General features: G+C 34.9%; 1 protein-coding gene across 4 annotated transcripts in view; it reads right to left on the reverse strand.

Annotated features, from left to right (window-relative positions):
* The window catches only part of NUP62CL (nucleoporin 62 C-terminal like), a 69341-nt gene that overhangs the window by 11191 nt on the left and 35977 nt on the right, over nt 1–22173 (reverse strand). For all 4 annotated transcript variants that reach the window (XM_079911600.1, XM_079911601.1, XM_079911598.1 and 1 more), the window contains 6 exons: nt 21784–21943; nt 14792–14942; nt 14485–14534; nt 14206–14340; nt 12416–12527; nt 8598–8664 (listed from right to left, as the gene is read on the reverse strand). In XM_079911600.1, the coding sequence (XP_079767726.1) occupies nt 8598–8664; nt 12416–12527; nt 14206–14340; nt 14485–14534; nt 14792–14942; nt 21784–21943 (675 nt within the window). The remainder of the gene's footprint in view (nt 1–8597; nt 8665–12415; nt 12528–14205; nt 14341–14484; nt 14535–14791; nt 14943–21783; nt 21944–22173) is intronic.

Here is a 22173-nt window from a genome sequence, read left to right on the forward strand (position 1 = left end):
CTCCTAGAGAAATGTAAATAAAAACAAAAACAAATGGGACCTAATGAAACTTCAACGCTTTTGCACAGCAAAGGAAACCATAAACAAGATGAAAAGACAACCCTCAGAATGGGAGAAAATAGTTGCAAATGAAGCCACTGACAAAGGATTAATCTCCAAAATTTACAAGCAGCTCATGCAGCTCAATAACAAAAAAACAAACAACCCAATCCAAAAATGTGCAGAAGATCTAAATAGACATTTCTCCAAAGAAGATACACAGATTGCTAACAAACACATGAAAGGATGCTCAACATTAGTAATCATTAGAGAAACGCAAATCAAAACTACAATGATAAAAAAAAAAAACCACAATGAGGTATCACCTCACACCAGTCAGAATGGCCATCATCAAAAAAATCTACAAACAATAAATGCTGGAGAGGGTGTGGAGAAAAGGAAACCCTCTTGCACTGTTGGTGGGAATGTAAATTGATACAGCCACTATGGAGAACGGTACAGAGGTTCCTTAAAAAACTAAAAATAGAACTACCATATGACCCAGCAATCCCACTACTGGGCATATACCTTGAGAAAACCATAATTTAAAAAGAGTCATGCACTCCAATGTTCACTGCAGCACTATTTACAATAGCCAGGACATGGAAGCAACCTAAATGTCCATCAACAGATGAATGGTAAAGAAGATGTGGCACATATATACAATGGAATATTACTCAGCCATAAAAAGAAATGAAATTGAGTTATTTGTAGTGAGGCGGATGGACATAGAGTCTGTCATACAGAGTGAACTAAGTCAGAAAGAGAAAAACAAATACCGTATGCCAACACATATATATGGAATCTAAAAACAAAATGGTTCTGATGAACCTAGGGGCAGGACAGGAATAAAGACCCAGACGTAGAGAATGGACTTGAGGACATGTGGAGGGGGAAAGGTAAGCTGGGACAAAGTGAGAGAGTGGCATGGACATATATACACTGCCAAATGTAAAATAGGTAGCTAGTGGGAAGCAGCTGCACAGCACAGGGAGATCAGCTCGTTGCTTTGTGGCCACCTAGAGGGGTGGGATGGGAAGGGTCGGAGGGAGATGCAAGAGGGAGGAGATATGGGGATATATGTATACATACAGCTGATTCACTTTGTTATACAGCAGAAACTAACACAACTTTGCAAAGCAATTTTACTCCAATAAAGATGTTTAAAAAAAAAGTTGGTGATGACAAGACACTCTTCTTGTATATAGCACTACCCTTCACACAAAATTAATAAAAAATACATTTAAAGGAAAGGAATAAAAATAAAAGATGGTGAAGGTATTGTGAAGTCTTGGAGGCATGGGCAGGAGGGGGACAAGATAGTAGAATTATTGCATTTGAAGTCGTTCTCAGGCAGTCATCCTGTTGAAATGTTACTTACTGTTCAAGTCTTATTTCAAATTCTAGCTCTTCTAGGGAACCAACTAAAGATAGGTTTCTCTTTCTTTACTGCTCCCTACACATGCACTTTGAACCTTCTCGAGGCAGAGGTGCATGCCACTGATGTTTACACCTCCTACGCTGATTAACACAGCACCTTGGCACATAGTAGGTGTTTTGTATCGAGAGTCACTACTCTCTGGTTTTGACCTGTATCTAAAATAACACTTTCCATTATACGGCACTTGAGTTTTCAAAATGTCTATGCATATTACCTTATTTGATTCCCACAATATCCTAGGATGAAGAGAATAACTAAAAACTCAAGAAGGTTCAGTGGCTTTCCAAAGGCCAAAACTAATGAAAATTGACACTAGGACTCATATCTTCAGACTCCCATCTAAGAGCGCTTTTTCTGTTACAGTGCATCTGTTTGTCAAATGCTGGGAAATTTTTAAATAAAAAGTACTATCTGGCACCACATCATAACACTGTTTGTTGTCCCTTCAAACACTGAAGTGCTCAAAATAAGACAGGCCTATCTGAATCCCAACTGGGGAGATTTCATTGGTGAAATACTATCAGGCCACTTTATCTATGAGGTAGCCACAGAGCGTGGGCCCCAAAACTGCGTTATAGCAAGGCTTCAGTATATTTATAGTTTTTAGTCGCTAACAGGAAGAAAATTGCTTTGGAGAAAAATCTGTATACCTCACAAACAATATAAATTCTGCTATTTGGGAGTGATTTAAATCATGTTACATATAATTCATCTGGGGAGACTCTCCAGCTTGAGGAAATTCACTTGGGCACAAAATGTACATAAGGAGGATTAGTGAGAAATCTAATTTTGCAGATGTATTGAGTGTATTTCAAATCTGGATTTACATATAGAAAGGAAGTTTGGGAAGAGGAGCTCTGAGAATGTTAACCATCACGCACTCTTTCCTAACAGAAGCCGAAGTCTTGATCATTTTTAATCTCAGTATCCTAATCTAACCTACAAGAAATTCTTTAGAATTAAGGAACAATGGTGTGATAATAAATCTATTTTGTCTGTAAAGAGGAGCAGAGATGAGCAGGTAGCTCATTAAACAATGAAAAGAAATAAAATACCTTTCAGTTAACTGCAATGGGAAGAAGCAAGTAAGTACCTGTCTCTGTTGAGCTTAACAGACCTTTAAAGTGAGTCTTTGTGTTGTTACCACATCTCTGACAGATCAAGAGCCTCTCAAGTATCTAAAGTGGAACATTATACTCCAGAACATAAGAGATGACCTCATCGATCAACCAATGTCACCAAGATTTCCCAAAGAACTTCAGAAAAAGAAGAGGTAAAAGAAACCAGCTTAATCAGTAAATCAGATTCTATTATAAAAGATGAACTAGGAAGAAGACACTTTGATTGGAATCCAAAGGCATCTTTTGGCATGTCGGCATTAGATACTCTTCAGATATGAGAGGGCTGAAAGTAATTAATAAAAAAAAATTTTAAAGCATTTCTTATCTGGACCAAAGCTTCTTAAAAAATACAGCATGGTAACTATAGTTAATAATACTGTATTGCATACTTGAAGGTTGCTAAGAGAGTAGATCTTAGAAGTTCTCACTGCAAGAAAAACAATTTTTTTTTTCTATCTATGTAAGGTGATGGATGTTGACTAGGCTTATTGTGGTGATGGTTTGGCAATGTATACAAATATTGAATCATGCTGTGCACCTGAAACTAATATAATGCTATATGTCAAATATACCTCAATTTTTTAAAAAAAGATAACAACATGCCCGGCCCTGAAAAATCTAATTTAAAATAATCCCGCAAACAATAAATATTAACATTGGGTGAAAATGAAGTATGATTATGACGTATCACAAAAAGCTGCTTCTCTAAAATGATTCTGAAGGCGTTTTATGCAAGGTAGTAGAGTCACGCTAGACGACTAAGTATGTTTTATGCCAAAAGTAAATAAGGTGTTCACAGACCACTGCTAATAGAACTATATTGTAGAAATACCGCAAAATTCCTTATGGCATTTTTAGTTACTCTGAAGATTCTTCTCCTTCTGCCATAAATAGCAGTCTAAATGTTGTGAGCAGCTATTAAATAATTATGGGGCTCTAACCCATAGGAAACTGCAATGATTATGGATGAAATACATTTTAGTCATGAAGCTTTGGGACACTTCATGAAAGAAACAAATGCCATGAAAATACTCAAGGAACTTTCAAATAACGACTTGCATAAGATTTTCCACTGCCCACCCCTTTATTATGGTGTTTGATAAATATTAACGGACATGACAAGGTTTGGTATATGAAGAAACAAAAAACGCCTACCCTTCAGTCCTACCTCCCTCCTCTAAAAGAAGTAGCTCCATATATTTAAAATGAATAACAAATTGGCTCAGATTGACTTTCAACTCTGTCATAAGTGGTCCCAGCAGAGCTGGAGTTGCTGCAGTTTCAATGACTGCCAACTGAGAAGACAGATGTGTGACTGCAGCGTTGCCATCAAGCCAACCTCGAAATAATGCCGTAAATTTGTATAAAGAGAAAGACAAGAGAGGGAACTAGTATTTGACTATAGTTACTATTAACTCTCAATTAGCTATATTAATCATGAGGAAAAGAAGCAAAGAAAATGTTAAAAAATGGATAAGTATCAAATTTTAAAACTGGTCAACAGCAGTACATGTTCAGACACTCCCTTAATTCAATACCCTTAAACTTATCTCTTCCTAGTTTGGTTCCATCAGTCAGTTCTATATGGGTTAGAGGAAGAAAGGGGCCTGGTTCTCTGCTTACTCATAGATATTGAAAAGTTGATTGGACAGTGTAATATTTTAACATATAAACTGTAGTGTATGATTTTCAAATCACTTTTAAAGATAAGCTGATTTTTAAGTTAAGTACATAGCATAACAGTTATGTTTTATAGCAGAAAAAAATTTGTACTGTCATTAAAGATATCAAATCATAAAAATATTTCCCAGAAACCTTCCAAGATAGAGATTTTGGCTTTAAAACCATTTTTATTTAAAACAAACCTTACTGTTAGAGATTTCTCTTTAATTAAAAAAATTACATTATTTCTATTGTTAAAATAACACATGTATTAGTTTTTTTATAACTATTATTTGGATGTGAATAAAGAGACTCATTAAGAAGTTTAACCTTAAAACTTCTCAGTCCACAGACCATTTCAGCAGACATGACCCCTTAATTATTAAAAAGTAAAATAAACCAACAACAAAAAAACCCTTCTCTTAGCATGATTAAATCCTGCCACTCTCCATTCCTTGATCATGTCTTTTCCTGATATGAAAAGGAAAGGTTCCTTGTGGGAACAGCAAAAAAGGAGCCCACAGTATCAAGAATCACCAGGCTTTTTTCCATTATCATGGCTTCCCCATCTAATTTGGGAACCTGTATGAGCTCTCATTGCCCCTCCATCTCAACTCAAATTTTAGCAGAAAAGTACCTCCAAGTAATCATTACTCTCCATTGTCTTACCCTTTTTACCCTGTGTTGACTGAAACTTTACTCAGACACCTAGAACTTACATCCTACTCAAGTACTACCATTATCATACTTTGAAAACCCATGTCCTCTACTGTTAGGTAAATGATTAAGATTTGTTTTTATATCCAGTGATGCCTACATTAGAATTGTTTTAAGAGCATACCAGTAGAAAGAATACTGTTCTGATAATTAGGAAATTTAGATTCTGGTCCTAGCTCTGCCACTAATTAACTGTGTGTTCTTAGGGAAGTCATTTAACTTCTCTGAACCACAGTTTCTTCATTTACATAATAAAGTAAGTTCTTTGTAGCACTAACAACCTTAATTTTATCAGTAGGAAAACACTGGCTGAGAGCCTTGAGATTTCATTTATGACAAAGAGGATCTCAGCCAAGAGAAAAAAAATCACTATAATCTTTCTTTACCTAATTACATTTTGACATCCCCCCCAACTCTATCCAAGAAGCATCGCTCATTGTAGGAAAATATGCAACAGAGAGGAATACAACTGAGTCAAACTTTGTATGATCTCATTCCTCAGTGTTTTCTAGCCACTGACATTCTCCCACATCTCAGCTGTTCTTAACAACTTCTCTAGGTAAGTGGTTTTCAATGATAATCTATGCGGAACTGCTTTCTCTAGACTCATTTAATAGCTACCTTTTGAACCATATGACCATTCTTGTCCTTCTCCCTACCCCGCCCCTCCTATGTACAGTAAACTCTGACAACCAGTTCTGCTTCTGTCATTTACTGAGCACCAACCATGAGCCAGGCACTGCTCAAGGAAAGTTCAATTTTGCTTCCTTTAATCCTTACAAAAGCCCTAAAAGGTAAATATTGGCCCTCATTTTTAAAATAAGGATACAGACTCAGAGAGATTAAGTAACAGTTGAGCTCACACAACTATTAAGTAGTAATACCTTGACTTGAATCCATATCTGTCTGACTCAGAAACCTCTCCCTCTCAGGTAATTAATACTAAAGCAATATAGAATTTAACTTCCCTCTGATGATTCAAAACACAGTTTAGAAAGCAATAGAACACAGGAAAGAAAGAAGTAAAGATGGATGATGATGCTATAGGTATGTTTGGAAGGGAAAGAAGCAAAGGAAGTTCATGGTTGATGACCTCTATTAATGTAGAGAATGAGGAATCTATAAAGCCAAACAAGATTTGTATTATTTTCATACTACATCTTTAAAAGTAGTAACTCTGATTGGCTAACTAGCCCCCATTTGTCTCAATTACTGAGGTCTCAATATATTCCATATTTAGGCAAAAGTCTATAAAAATCACTTTCTACCAATTTTTATTTTAAATCTATTAAAAAGTTGAGAGAATAGTAAAAGTCACAAACTTATATACCCTTTCCCTGGATTAACCCACTGTTACCATTTTGCCACAAATCGCTCCATCTTTTTCTCTCCACAAATGATTTTGGTTGAACCACTTGAAACAGAACTAGAGATATGACACTTCTCTAAATAACGTAGCATGCAGCTTCTAAGAATAAAAATATTTTCCTACATAACCACAGTAAGACATATAAGAAAATAAAAAATTCCTTAATATTTTATGTGTAGTCCAAATTCAATTTCCCCAATTGTTCTAAATAATGTCTTCTTGGCTTTAATCCAGTATCTAATCAAAGTTAATATGGTAGACTTGATTGTTATATTTCTTTTAATCTACAAAATCCTCTCAATTTTTTTGTTTTGAATTTTTTGGTTTCCCATGACTGATTTTTCAAGAGTCCAAGCCAATTATCTTTCAGAATGTCTCATGCATAGACTGATTATTTTCTTGTGACTTGATTCAGTTAAACATTTTTGGTAAGAACACTACATTTTCTTCCAGAATGTCTCACACATAGAATGTCTGATTATTTTCTTATTATTAGATTCAGGTCAAACATTTTTAAAAAGAATACTACATATGGGATATTGTGCACTTCTCATGTCAGATCAAGAGGCAAACAATGTCATTATCCCACTATTGGTGATATTAGATTTGATCACTTGATTGAAGTGGTACTTGTCAGCACTGTTGCAAAGGTACATTTGCTCCTTTGTAATTTTTAAGTAATGTGTAGAGTAATATTTTTGAGACTATGCAAATATCCTGTTCCCCAACAATTTTAAATTCAATGGTTTTAGCATCCCTTGATGACCCTTGCCTGAATCATTCAATCATTGAGCTGGGGCTACAACATGGTGGCTTTCTCATTAAATTGTACAATTAAAATGAGTGTATACAAATTAAATTAAAATGAGGTATATAAATTATACCTAAATAAAATTTTAAAAATAATTCAGTAACTTGCAATTTATATTTGGTTCATTTCCTGCTAGTATATTTTTTCTGCCAAGAAATGACTGACAGTTGAAACATTTTATAAATGAGGCCGAGTACTCAAGATCAGGGAAAGCTTAATAAATGTATTCTGTTGAAAGTGTTTTTAATGGTGGTTCTCTAATCCTATCATTCCTTCTATAATTATTAGCTGCCATGGGTCTATAAAGACTTTTCCCTGTACCTTCCATTTCTCTCTCTCTCTCTCTCTTTTTTTTTTTTTTTTGGAGTATCACTGTGGACTCATGAGTTTTTCTCCCTCCATGTGTTATAATCCATCACTGTCATTATTCTTTTTGATGCTGAAACCTGATTTGGCCAGTAGAAGCCCATTAAAGCACAATCTTGTATCCTGATATAATCTCATAAGTCGTTGAACAATCTTTGTTTTCTGGCATGAAAAGTGCCAAACTCACCCTGTACTTTCCCTGCCTGAGACCTGAGATCAGATATTTCTCCAAGGTTCCTTTTAATCGTAATGGTATTTAGAAACCAAGATCTAGGTGTTAGATGTGCTCACTGCTATCAGGATGTGTCATTGCTTCTTGGCCCCTTCCATGTACAGAAAAAGGAAATAGGAATTCATACTGATGTTTGCAATTCAAATTTATAATAAAAATATGAAAGGAAGAAAAATATATCTCTTTTATCTTTCAATGAAAATCTTGGTTTCTATTATCAATATACTTGTGCATTTGCTTTCTACTATAATATATATAATGGTAGTAATATTATACCACATGCATATATAATACATAGTATAATTCTGAAACTAATGATAAGCTTACTAAGATAGCTTAAGATTTCTTTGCAGTTCTTTTTATCATTAAGATTACATCCTACCAAGGATGCATCATCAAGAACACTATGTACAAAAGTTATCTGAGCTGCACGTTTATGTTATAGATTAGTTACACAGATTTATTTGTTTTCATTTTGTATTCAATTTTAGCATTTGTCTTTCTTCCCATTATTTTTGGCTTAATTTAAATTTTTGAGTATTTAAACTTTTATATGGTCCAGAAGTCAAAATTGTATAAATAACAGAAGCACTGTTTCTATCCCTATCTCCTCCACCTCATTCCTAAACATCCCCTATTTTCATCAGTTTCTAGTTTATCCTTCCTGTGTTTCATTTTATAAAAATAAGCAATTACGGTTCTTCAGAATTAATATAGACATACCATGTGTTAATACCCCTACAACTGAGCTCTTATTTGAGTGTGGTCATGGTGCACAAAACCTGACTTGTATCACATTTTCTACTTACAGATAACTTGGGGTACAAATAAACTCCCACCTGAAGTCTGATGAATCCATTGTAGAAAGTCCATATGAGCATTCAGAATTTTGCAGATCTGCTGGAGCTAAAAACACACACAGGATTTTTAGATTATGATTTTTCTGATATGGTAAATTAAAAAAACATAAAAAATTGAAATTAGGAAGTTATTTTCATTTCTTCTGGTAAGAAATTGACTGAGAATGTGCTAAATATTAATTGCATGGGTTTTTTTTGCTATTTTATATTTGTAATGTTCATTACATCTATATATTAGTTCAATCTATTTTGTAACTGTCAAGAATTCAACTTCTATAATTCAATAAAACACTGACTTCTATAGTACAAAAATAAGTAAAGAACATTAAGAGACATTTGACAGGACAAGAACTTCATATAATAATTTTTAAAATATTACCTTTTTAAAAAAGGTAATCAACTTTTTTATTGAGGTATAACTGACATATGTAACATTATATTAGTTTCAGGTGTATACAGTAATGATTTGATATTCATATATATTGTGAAATGATCACCACATTAAGTCTAGTTAACATCCACCATACAGTTACAAAAAAAGTTTTTTTTTATGATGAGGACTTTTCCAATCTATTCTTTTATCAATTTTCAAATATATAATACAGTATTATTATTAACTATAGCCACCATGACTTATTTATTTTATAACTAGAAGTTTGTACTTTTTGACCCCCTTCAGCCATTTTGCCCACCACCTACCTCCAGCCGCTGGCAACCACCAATCTGTTCTGTGTATCTATGAGCTTGGTTTAGTTTTAGTTTTTGTTCTCAAATTCCATATTTAAGTGAGATCATATAGTATTTGTCTTTCTCTATCTGACTTATTTTACTTTGCATAATGCCCTCAAGGTCCATCCATGTTGTCACAAGTGGCAAGATTTCCAAATAGCAATTTTTAATAAACGGTAATACTCAGTTGTCAAGTGTGTGGGGGAAATAGGTACATTCATATACAGCCTATGGTAATATAAATTGACCCAGCCCTTCAAAATGTAAATTTTTGCAATATATACCAAAGTCTTAAAACATTCGTACCTTTTAACTCAGTATATTCTACTTCTAGAAATCTATCCAGAGGAAGTAATGAAACCTAAACACACAACTGGTCATTACAGGTTAATTTCACAGTGGTAAAAATTTGAAACAATATCTCCATCTATAAAAAATGATTAAATATATTATGGTAAAGTCATCTCTAATGAAATGTTATAGAGTCATTAAAACCATATTTTCAAAGAATGGTTAAAATTTTGGGAAAATACTATGAAAGAATATTAAATGAAGACAGAATCCAAAACTTTATATAAGTATGTTTCCGAAGCTATTTAAAAGAAAATAAGTATTTTTACCAGCATAGCAAAAATACTTGGAAGAAATACACTAATATATCAGCATAGTACTGGTAACACAGGTGTTTTACTTTTCTTTACAGATTTCCATATTTCCCGAGCTTAATACATGGAAGCATATGCATTAACTTTGTAACAAAAATACTAATCCTTTTAAAAATGTTAGAACACTTTTGACAAATACTCTGGCAAAGTCCAGGACAATACTGAAAACAAGAAGAAATGAAAATGTTACCACACTTAAACAGTATGTAATAAAAACAGCAAATTCAGTGTATCTTAATATAACAAACAGAAATATAATTTGTAGTTGGAACAATGAATTTTTATAAAAATATGAGGCTGAATATCATATACCATAATATGAACTTGCTTAATAAAAATTTTAGAAATTAGGTGGTCTTTCCTATCTCCCCTCAAAAATGGTGAAAATAAACAGGTAAGTCTCATCATCGTGAATACTGTTGAACATACTTGGTATTTTTCTACCCTGGTGTATGGTCCACAATAACAAAGCTCTGTTGATCTGGTTACACTTAATTATCTACAAGAATATTATTGTTCAACAAATGTTTTCTCTGCTTCCTGTCCAATGATTTATGCTATCTGAGAAAAGAGATGAATTGTTGCTGATCTCTTGCTTCTTTTGTCCTGCTATCAAGAAGCAATTATCCTTTAATTCACTCATCTTGAACATCTCAATCACCCTTGCCAGTAAAAACAAAAAACAAAAGACTCAAATCATTTACTCCCCACTACTAAAATAAAATAAAACAATCCAAGGCTAAGCAGAGAAAAAGGATAAGGATGGGATTACAGTCTCCTTTTACTTACTCTGTTCAGAACACTCATTTTATATTAATTCAACACAGAGAGATTAGACATCAACTCTGCTTCATGTCTAAGTATGCATGTATTTATCTATGCATCAAAGTTCTATGACAACAAAACAATTTTGAATTTTAGAATCACAATGGTGATCTAATCTTTCACTAAAAAGAAAACCTATATTGTCAACTCCTGCATCTGCATGAACCCAGGAAGATGGTAGCATGTATAATCCCAGACTAATTTATATTTGTAATTATTCAATTTTAGATTCACGCAAAGTAGGGAATGGCATAATTTTTATAGCTGGAGGAGACTTCAAGATCATTTAGTCCACCCTTGACATTCTGCAAAAGGAGCTAAGACCCAGAGAGATTAAGTGACTTGAATAAAATTCTAGTGCTTTTTCAACTATACCATGCTCTCTTTCTAATTAAAAAAGCTAGTAATATGTATATAGATAAAGAACTGTCTATGTATAATTGACAAAGAGCTCACTAAAGAATAATTACTACTTACAGATAGGTCACTCATCCTCGCCTATCCAGCTCCTGGCTCCACTCCTAATTATAATCAACTGATAGAAAGTACAATGGAAGCTCCCACAAGGGGAGATTCCTCTAACCGTCACTGTCATGGGGTGGGAGAGGGGAAAGGGAGGACTCCATTTAGCAGCTAAGACAATAGGGAAAGGTTGAGGAAATAAGCTCTTTAATTAGAGTATAGAAAAACGAAAATAAACCAGTCCTTCCTTACCTCCAAATTAACTCAAAAATCTCAACTCTCTAATTGGAGTCTCTGCTGTATTTTCTCATGTTACAATAAATTTACATTATGAGTTAACTAGGATTCCACAAGGCAGGTGGAAACCTAATAAGCATACTTAACAAATATCTATGGAAAAATATATTTTTAAGTCTTATAGTTGACTTATCAAACTTTTGAGATATATCCTAATTATAAGTTAAGGATTGCCTGGATATACCTAACAGACTCAAACATGTATATACATACAGATATATGTATATATACACACTTACAGTTATATGAATATATAGATTAATATGTAAAAGGAAGGATAAACTAGCTAACGAGTAAGTGAACAGAAAAATAAGAACAAGGACAGGGCTTCCCTGGTGGTGCAGTGGTTGGGAGTCCGCCTGCCGATGCAGGGGACACGGGTTCATGCCCCGGTCTGGGAAGATCCCACATGCCGCAGAGCGGCTGGGCTCGTGAGCCATGGCTGCTGAGCCTGCGCGTCCGGAGCCTGTGCTCCACAACAGGAGAGGCCACAGCAGTGAGAGGCCCGCATACCGCAAAAAAAAAAAAAAAAAAAAAAAAGAACAAGGACATACTTATAGGAAGAACAGAGAGAAAACCCTGAAAATTTTGGGAGAACAGTAATTTTTTTTACCCTCCTGGGAATAACCAAAAAAACTTACAACCTTTTCTGCTCCTAAATATTTCCTGCCCCACTAACTACACCCAAAAGCTTCATATATCTGGAGGCAGGTAAGGAGCACTACAGTGGACAGGAGAAGGTAACTAGCTAAAGGAACGACAGAATGCTAATTTCATACTAAATTCTGGTTGCCTAAATAGATAAAGCAGTTAACACACCGGGCCAGTAGTGTCAGCAGGACTTCCAAATGTATTCAGGTACTCAATAATGTCCTTGAGATCTTGGGCCGTTCGTTTCAGCCGAGCATATACATCTTCTGCTAACTGGTAACTGAAAAGGTAGGTAAAATAAAGGGATTAACCAGAAATGTTTTCTCCACTATGCACTGTTACTGACATACAAAGAATGATACCACCAACTGGATTTGCCCCAGTTCCCCTACCTTCTCATTTTAATGGATGTAGCATTCATGACCATATTCTAAAAAGACTCCATAGGTGAAGGCTTTTATCCATCTTGTCATTTTTACAGTCACCTATTTACTCTCTTTTTAGGTATCAGAATAAACCCATAGGTCACTTAGATATGTGAGAAGTTATTTGGTGTTTGGCAATATTTAGTAAATGCTGAGATGTCTTCAACAATTTTGAATACATAAATTTTCAAAGTAAAAACTTATACAAATATCCTCCATCATCCAACAAAAGATATTTTAAGAAATGAGATTCACAATAATCAAAGGCAGATAAATCTGCTAAGTTCACAACAAATTGATTAGTTGACTAAATTCTCAAGATTTCCACACCAACTATTTGTGCATGCACACACACACACACACACACACACACTCTTAACCTAGTCAATGAATATGTTTATAAGAATTAAAGTGACCAGAGGATTTTTCAATCTTAACGTCTATAAATATTAAATAATTCAATTAGATTTATTGATAACCATCTACTGCTTTTCTGTCCCAAAGTACTTATAGGTAATTGGTTGCCTAGATTGTTGAAGATTCTAGTAAAGATTCCAACACAATGTAAATCTGACTACCTAAAAGCAATTGGAAAGAACCTAATGTTTCAATTATTTCTTCAACCTACAGTTAGGATCTCATGGCTGAAAATGTAAATCTATGTTTCCCCCCAAAAATGATAGAATGCATAGAATAGTCAATGCAAAGGAAAGAAATATTCACAAAGGCTGAAATACAAAAGCAGAAACAGAACTAGGGTCCATACAGATTAGCTGTACTTATCACATTTAATGCACCTACAAAAAAGCTAACTTGCAAGGTTTTAAAAAATAAGCTCAGTCTTGACTCACTAATAAGCCATTGATAAAATGAGTCAGATTTAACCTCAATCTAGTTTATGTAGCCATTCATACAAGTTCTCCTAACAGCATTTTATAATTTGGCCTGATTAACAAATCTCAGGTCCAAAGAGATAGAGTTACTGTGGGAACATTGGCAATATATTGACCAAAGGTGAAGACTAAATCACACACAAATAAAATATATCCAGCCCAAGACATTGACAAAATCATTCAACGTTTAAAAGCCATGCAGTTTGCCCCCAGATTAACTAATTGCCTTTAAAATAGGAAATGGATTTATCACTGAAGCAACTGAAGGAACATTAGGTTTAAAAGAGTTGGTATAAATAGGAGATCATAAATATTCCACAATATCATGACACCACATATATAAAATTGGTATTTCTGATTTAAGAACAAATTTGACAAATATAAAAACTTTATATAAGTGGTCATGTATAAGCTTGAGATTAATAACATTGTACAAAATGCTATAAAACAAAATTGCCAGAATGATTACTTCATTTTCAAGCAGTCTGAAAAGATAATAGTCAAATAAGGTGATAAATGGCAACTACCAGAACTTGCACTTTTCTACCAATTATTTTATTCCCTGCCTTTCAATACCATTTTTTCCCTTTTTTGGTAGCTAAGTCCTGCCCCATTCCTCAATCTTTATTCAGTTGCTTACATCCTCTCACGCTCCTCATCTGTATGCTGCAGACCAACAGACCCACTCTCGTCCTTTATAGACTCCTCTAAAGGGGTCAAGAGATCTTCTAGTTCTTTCTGCTGTGACAGGATAAAATACAATTCTTCCTCCAGCCTGAAAAAAATAACAAGTCAATAGAAGGGCTGACGAAAGGAATGTGGAGTGACAAAATAAATGTCAATAAACTATAACAAGGAAAAACAACTGGACAAAGAAATAGATCTTTAATCTTTCAACCTAGGGAATCTAAGATTCTACCTTTTCTGATCCTGTTTCACCTTTTGCACTTCTCCATGTAAAGCAATAATCTATAAAGGAAAATAAGAATACAATAGTGTAAATATTTGAATTTACATTGTAATTTTAAAGTAGTATTTTTTTTCTCATATACACTTCAAGTATGAAAGAGTTCCTAATTCAGGGCACTTATTACCTACAGAAAATATTTTTAAGTTTATCACCAATATTGGAAGGAAAAATTAACCACTAAACACAGGTCTATTCTCCTGTGTTCATCTGAAAGTACTTGTACAATGCAGGTAGATTAATGAGAATATCTTCTTACCGTCTCACCATTCTCAATCAATGTATAGTCCCAAGCATTGACCTGGGTGACCTGGTGAAGAAAGTGTTTCTCTTGATCCTCTAACTCAAGGCTCCATTTGTTTACCAGACCACTCAGCTGACCATATGTCATCACAGGAGTTATGATTTCACTAAAAAAAAGGATACAGTATGATCATATGATCATACTTTCAAAAGTATGATCAGATTCTTTTATACTTTAGTGCAACATATGAGGACTTAAAGAAGAAAACAGCACATGAGGAGTTTCTCAGACCTGCTCCCCAACAAAACCACCATAACTGGTAAAGATTATTTTAAAAACAACCATTCAAACTCTCTGGAAATTATCTTAATGGAATACAGCAAATAACAATTTATTAAGATATCTACTAAATTTCAGTAAGGACAGCTAAAGTCTGTGCCACAAACTGCTCCCTTCCTTCTCCCTCAACTCAGCATGACGTAAGCTCCATTCTGCATTTATGCGGCCAAAGAGATGGGATTCCCTCTCCCCTCAGCTCTTAGTCAAAGTGATCCACTCCCCATCTAAGCAGTATCCATGGCACAGTAGGCAGCTGATCTTCCACCCTCCACTGGGCAGAATTAAGGGGAACTCTGATTCCCCTACCAGGTGGTATCAAATAGGCTGAACAGATACCTTATTTTCCATCAAGGGACTGGCGGAACCAGGCAATGCTCTGATTCCCTGCTGGGGCAGTGTCGGGAGGGCTGGGTGGAGAGCTGATCATCAATTCCCAGCCCAGCAGAGGCAGGCAGTGTTCCAATTACCCCACCAGGGCATTGTTGGCGAGGTCCAATGATAAGCTGAACCTAAATCCCCACCCAGCAGCAACAAGACTTAATAAGGCAGAGTGAGACAGTGTTAGTTACCATGAGGCTTCACCCCTTGTCTTCAGTGTCAGTGGTGGCCAATGGAGACCTGAACCTGTATACCCACCTGGCATCATTAAGACTGAACAAGGTAATGCAACTCGGGCTAATAAGGACTCCACCTCCCACCACCCCTATGTCAGCAAGGCTAAGTGGAAAGCTTAACCTCTATATCCACTGGAAAAATTAAGACTGACTGAGGCAGGGCAAAGCAGGGCCAGCACTCTGTGCCCCTTCTCCCAGAGCCTCAGTCAGCACTCTTGTCCCCCGTCTCCCAGAGCCTATGTCAGTGGGACCCAGTAGTGAGCTAAGCTTCCATACCAACCCACCATCAATGAGGCTGAATGAAGTGATATGAGGCAGAGTAGTTGACATCTTGCTTCCCCCCTCCGCCTGTGTCAGTGGGGCCCAATAGGAAGCTGAAATTCTGCAGCAACTAAGCAATATGAGTTAGTCCCCCGCTTCCTCTTGTTCTGGGAGCCCTGGGGCCCAGATGGGAGTTGAGCTTATAACCCCACTAGAGGCAATGAAGTAGTACGATGCAATGCCCCCACTTTCATGGGGAATGAGTCAGCAGGGCGGAGGGGGAACTGAACTTCCACACCTTTCATCTGCACTGAGGCAGTGTGAGTCACTGCACCACTTTGGCTGAGGTGGTGTGGGCAGGGTCCAGTGGGAAGCTGAACATACAAACGTACCCAACTTTTGCACTACACCTTAACAAAAGGATTCCCTAATTAACAAAGATTTAAATAGGACCAAGATCTCCTAACATAATAGATAAAATGTACAGGATACAATCGAAAATTACCCATCATATCAAGAACCAGGAAAATGACAACTCAAAAGAGAAGAAAACAACCTAGAGATCCCAACATTGAGAGGTATCTGATGTTGGAATTATCTGAAAAGAATTTTAAAGCAACCATCAAAAAAATGTTCCAACAAGCAATTATGAAGTCTGGGGAAACAAATGAAAAAAAAGAAAACCTCAGCAAAGAAATAGAAGTTATGAAAAACAATCAGATGGAAATTAAAGAAAAGAAAAATAACTGAAATAAATGCTCACTTGAAGGGTTTGATACTAGAGTAGAGATGACAGAGAATAGAATCAGTGAACTTGAGGATAAATTAATAGAACTTACAGAACAGCAGAGAGAGAATAGAGACAAAAAATGAAAAAAATGTCAAGGAACTGGAGGATGGTAATAAGAGGTAACATACTTATCATCAGAGAATTATACAAAGACAAAAAAAGACAGAATGAGATTTAAAAAGTATTCTGAAAAATAAAGGTTGAAAAATTCCCAAAGTTGTCAAAAGATATAAACCTAAAGACTTAAGAAGCTGAGCAAATCCCAAAGAGAATAATTCAAAGAAATCTATACTAAGACATATAATACTTAAATTTCTGAAAACTAAAAATAAAGAAAAAAATCTTGAAAGCAGCCAGAGAGAAACAACACATTACTTAAAATGCAACCCTAATTTGAATGACAGGAGATTTCTCATCTTAAACCATAGAGGCTAGAAGCAAGTGTCACAACATTTTTCAAGTACTGAAGAAAAAAACTGTTGACCACAACTGCTATATCTGGTGAAAATGTCCTTGAGAAATGAAGGGAATATAAAGATATTTTTATGCAAAGCAAACTAAAGAGAATTTGTTGCTGTCGAAACTACCCTTGAATATTGGCGAAATAGAAAGGAACTGAAAACAGAAGAAGGCATGGAATTTCATAAAGGAAAGAAGAACAGCTAAATGGTTGGAAAAGGGTAAATATAATAGGCTATTCTACCCCTCGTGAGTTTTGTAAATCATATTTGATGGTTGAAGCAAAAAAGTATAACACCATGGAATGTGGTGTTCAAAGTACATAGAGGAAATACCTGAGACGACTATACTTAAAAGGTAAGAAGCATAAAGGGAACTAAACGGAAGTAAGGTTTCTACACTTTACCCAAAGTGGTAAAACGTCATTATAGCTAGATGGTTGTAAGTTACATATGTATATTGCAACACCTAGAGCACTCAGTAAGAAAACTATACAAAGCAATATACTCAGAAGCACTATAAACAGAACAAGCCGGAAACCTAAAACATGTCTGAATAACCCACAGGAAGTTTAAAAAAAGAGAAACAGAAAACAAAAAACAGAGGTAACAAAAAACAACAACAACAAAATAATAAAATGGCAGACTTAAGCCCTAACACATCAATAATTACCTTAAATGTAGATGTGCTAAATATACCAACTAACAGAGAGAGATTGGCAGAATGGATAAAAATTATGATCCATCAATATGCTGTCTATAAGAAACTCACTTCAAATACAAGAACACATGTTGAAAGTAAAAGGATGGAAAAAGATATACATGCAAGATTAATTGTTAAAAATAAATGGCTATATTAATATCAGATAAAGTTGATTTGAGAGCAAAGAAAATTACCAGAGTCAAAGAGGAACATTACATAGTAATAAAGGAATTAAAGCACCAGGAAAGCTAATGATCCTGAATATGTACCAACCAAACAGCAGGACCCCAAAATACATGAAGCAAAACTGATAGGGCTAAAGAGAAAAATAGTCAAATCCACAATTACAGTTGGGAAATTCAAAAAGCCACTTTCCACAACTGAAAAGAAGCACTAGAGCAGCAAGGATACAGATCTGAAAATACAGTGAAGCAACAGAATCTAATTGACATATATAGAACACTCTACCCAAGAGCAGAAAACAATTTTTAGGTGCTCATGGAACACTGACCAAGAAAGACCATATCCCCGCTCGTAAAACAAATCTGAACAAATATATCAGAACTGAAATCATACAGAGCATGCTCTCCAATCATAATGGACTCAAATTAGAAATCAATATAAAAATAAAAAACAAGAAAATATCCAAACACTTGGATATTAACACACTTCTAAATAATCTATGAGTCAAAGAGGAATTCACAAGGGAAATTTTTTAAGTACATAGAATTGGATGAAAATGAAAATACAACATTATAGAAGATGTAGTACAAAGCTAACACAGTGCTAAGAAGGATATTTATAGCACTAAATGCTTTACATTACAAAAGGGGAAATGTCTCAAATCAATAATCTAAGTTCATACCTCAAGAAAAAAGAGCAAAATAAAACCAATGCAATCAGAAGGCAAAAATTCATAAAGAGTAGACATCAATGAAATTGAAAATGAAAATAATAGAGAATAATCAATGAAATAAAAGCTACTCCTTTGGGAAAAGATGAATAAAATTGATAAAAGAAAGCTACAAATCACCAATATCAGAAATGAAATAGGGGAGTATGCCTATAGCTATTAAAAGGACAAAAAGGAAATATGTACAACTTTACACTCATAAATTCCACAATTTAGAAGAAACAAACCAATTCCTTGAAAACCACATACTACTAAAACTCATGGAAGATGAAACATAACCTGAATAGTCCTAGAACCACTAAAGAAATTGATTTATAATTTAAAAGCTCCTTAAAAAGGGGTTTCACTGGAGAATTCTGCCAAACTTTTAGTGAATTAACACAAATTTTACAAAATTTCTTCTATAAAATAGAAGAGAAGGGAATACTTCCCAGATCATCTTATAAGGCTAGTAACATTCAGATATCAAAACCAAGGACAGAATTTAAAAAAGAAAGAAAACAAAACTACGGACCAATATCTCTCATGAACTTGGATATGAAAGCCCACAAACAAAATACTAGTAAACTGAATCCAAAAATGTATTAAAAAATTATACATCATGACCAAGTGGGATCTATTCCACATATGCAAGGATGGTTCAACATTTGAAAATCATTGACTATATTTCACCATATCATGAAGCTAAAGAACAAAAATCTTAAAAGATCCTATCAATTGAGGCAGAAAAAGCATTTGACACAAATACGTCCAATTGATTTTTGACAAAGGTGAAAGAGCCACACGATGGCAGAAAATAGCCTTTCAACAAATGATGCTGAAAAAACTGGACATCCATAGACCCCCCACCCAAAAAAAAAGAATCTCAATCTAAAACACACATCTTATATAAAAATTAACTCAGAAGAGATCACAACCTTAAATATAAAATGTAAAACTATAAAACTTTTAGAAAAAAATTAGGAGAAAATCTTTGGGACCTAGGGTTAAGCAAAGAGTTCTTAAACTTGACACTAAAAGCACAATTCATTAAAGGAAAAATTGATAAATCAGACCTCATCAATTAAGTTTTGTTTGGTGAAATACTCTTTAAAAGATGAAAAGACAAATTACAGAGTTAGAAAAAATGTTTGTAAACCACATATCTGACAAAAGGCAGGTATCTAGAATACATAAAACTCTCAAAACTCAGTCAAAAAACAAATTCAAGTAGAAAATGGACAAAAGATATGAAAAGACACTTCACAAATGAAAACATGCAGATGGCAGATTAACACATGAAAAGATGTTCAACGTCATTAGTCATCAGGGGAATGCAAATTAAAACCACAGTGAGATACCACTTCATATCTATTAGAAGGGCTAAAGTAAAAAATAGTGACAACACCAAATCCTGGCAACAGTGTGGACAAGGTGGATCTCTCATACATTGCTGCTGGGCAGGTAAAATGGTACAGCCACTCTGGAAAAGATTTACAGCGGTTTCCTAAAAAAATAAACTTGCAACTACCATATCACCCAGCAACTGTACACCTGGGCATTTATCCCAGAGAAATGAGACTTAGGTTCACCAAAAACCTGTACATAAATGTTCATAGCAGCTTTATTCATAATAGTCTCCAACTGGAAACAACCTAGACGTCCATCAATGGGTGAATGGTTAAACAAATGATGGCACATCTATAATACCATGGAATACTACTCAGAAATAAAAAAGAACAAACTATTGATGCACATGACAACTTTATCTCAAGGAATTATGCTTAGTGGGAAAAACAGTTCCCAAAGGTCACACGCTGTATGATTCCATTTGTATGACATTTCTTTAAATGTCAAGGTCATAGAAATGGAGAACAGAGCACTTGTTGCCCAGGTTCAGGGAAAGGAGAAGAGGGTAGTGAGTGTGGATATAAAAGGGCAACAGGAGGGATCCTTGTTGTGATGGAACTGTTCTATATCTTGATTATATCAATGTCAGTATCCTGAATGTGATATTGTACTATAGTATCGCAAGATATTATTATTGGGGAAAACTAGGTTAAGTACACACAGAATTTTTTGTATTATTTCTTAGAAGTAAATGTGAATCTACAGTTAACTCAAAATAAAAAGTTTAATTAAATGCAGATGTACAGAACGGACTTGAGGACACAGTGGGGGAAGGGTAAGCTGGGACGAAGTGAGAGAGTGGCATGGACATATATACACTACCAAATGTAAAATAAATAGCTAGTGGGAAGCAGCTGCATAGCACAGGGAGATCACCTCGGTGCTTTGTGACCACCTAGAGTGGTGGGATAGGGAGGGTCGGAGGGAGGCTCAAGAGGGAGGGGATATGGGGATATATGTATATATATAGCTGATTCACTTTGTTGTACAGCAGAAACTAACACAACACTGCAAAGCAATTATACTCCAATAAAGTTGTAAAAAAAAAACCCAAATACTTAGAGATGAACATGGCATAAATTGTAAGAATACAGGCTCTAGAGCTTGACTACCTGAATTTTAATCCTGGCTCAACCATTACCAAGTGTGTGACCAGAGGTGAATTATAAAATCTTTATGTGCTCCAGTCTACTCATCTATAAAATGAGAACAAAAATAGTACCTACCTCATAAGGTTATTGTGAGGATTAAATGGTATGATGCTGTAAAGCACTGTAATATTTCTAAACATATAGTAATTGCACAATAAATGTTATCTATTATTAGCAATAGTAATAATTGTATTATAATGGTATTCAGAAGACAATGGTATCCTTTTCGTTGTTCAACTTCCTAAGCAACAGAAATTCTTTCCCTAACTGCTCCTTGACTCTGAGTCATTTACCTAACATTCAAACACTATTCTAAAGATGTACAAGCAAACTATGCCTTCTATATGACAAAGAAAATGAGACTCACACGAATTTTCAAATAGGCTTACCTAATGGTCAAAGTAAAAGGTTTAGGAATCATGCTGAATGGAACAGTGTTATTCATGCCAGTTGATGTCAGTGGTTTTAGATTCATGGTAAAGCTACTGGTGGTGCTGGTGCTGGTGCTGGTGGTGGTGACCGTGGTAGTGGTGATGGTTGACGTTGTAGCTGGAAAATAAAGTGTATAATGTTAGTAATAAGTAAGGAATTTTTAAATTCAGTCCCTGATTATTCAGGATGAAAAACTATAGAAGTATTTTTAATGTGAATTTGAACTCCAAGTTGTATGATTTTAACTCAATGTTGCTATAATATATGGCAGGCCAGGTATTTGGATTAAGCTTCCTGCTAACAACTTAAAATCTTGGATAAATGTATAGAAAAATACATTTTATAAC

This window comes from Stenella coeruleoalba (genome assembly GCF_951394435.1).
Source record: "Stenella coeruleoalba genome assembly, chromosome: X".
NCBI lineage: Eukaryota > Metazoa > Chordata > Mammalia > Artiodactyla > Delphinidae > Stenella > Stenella coeruleoalba.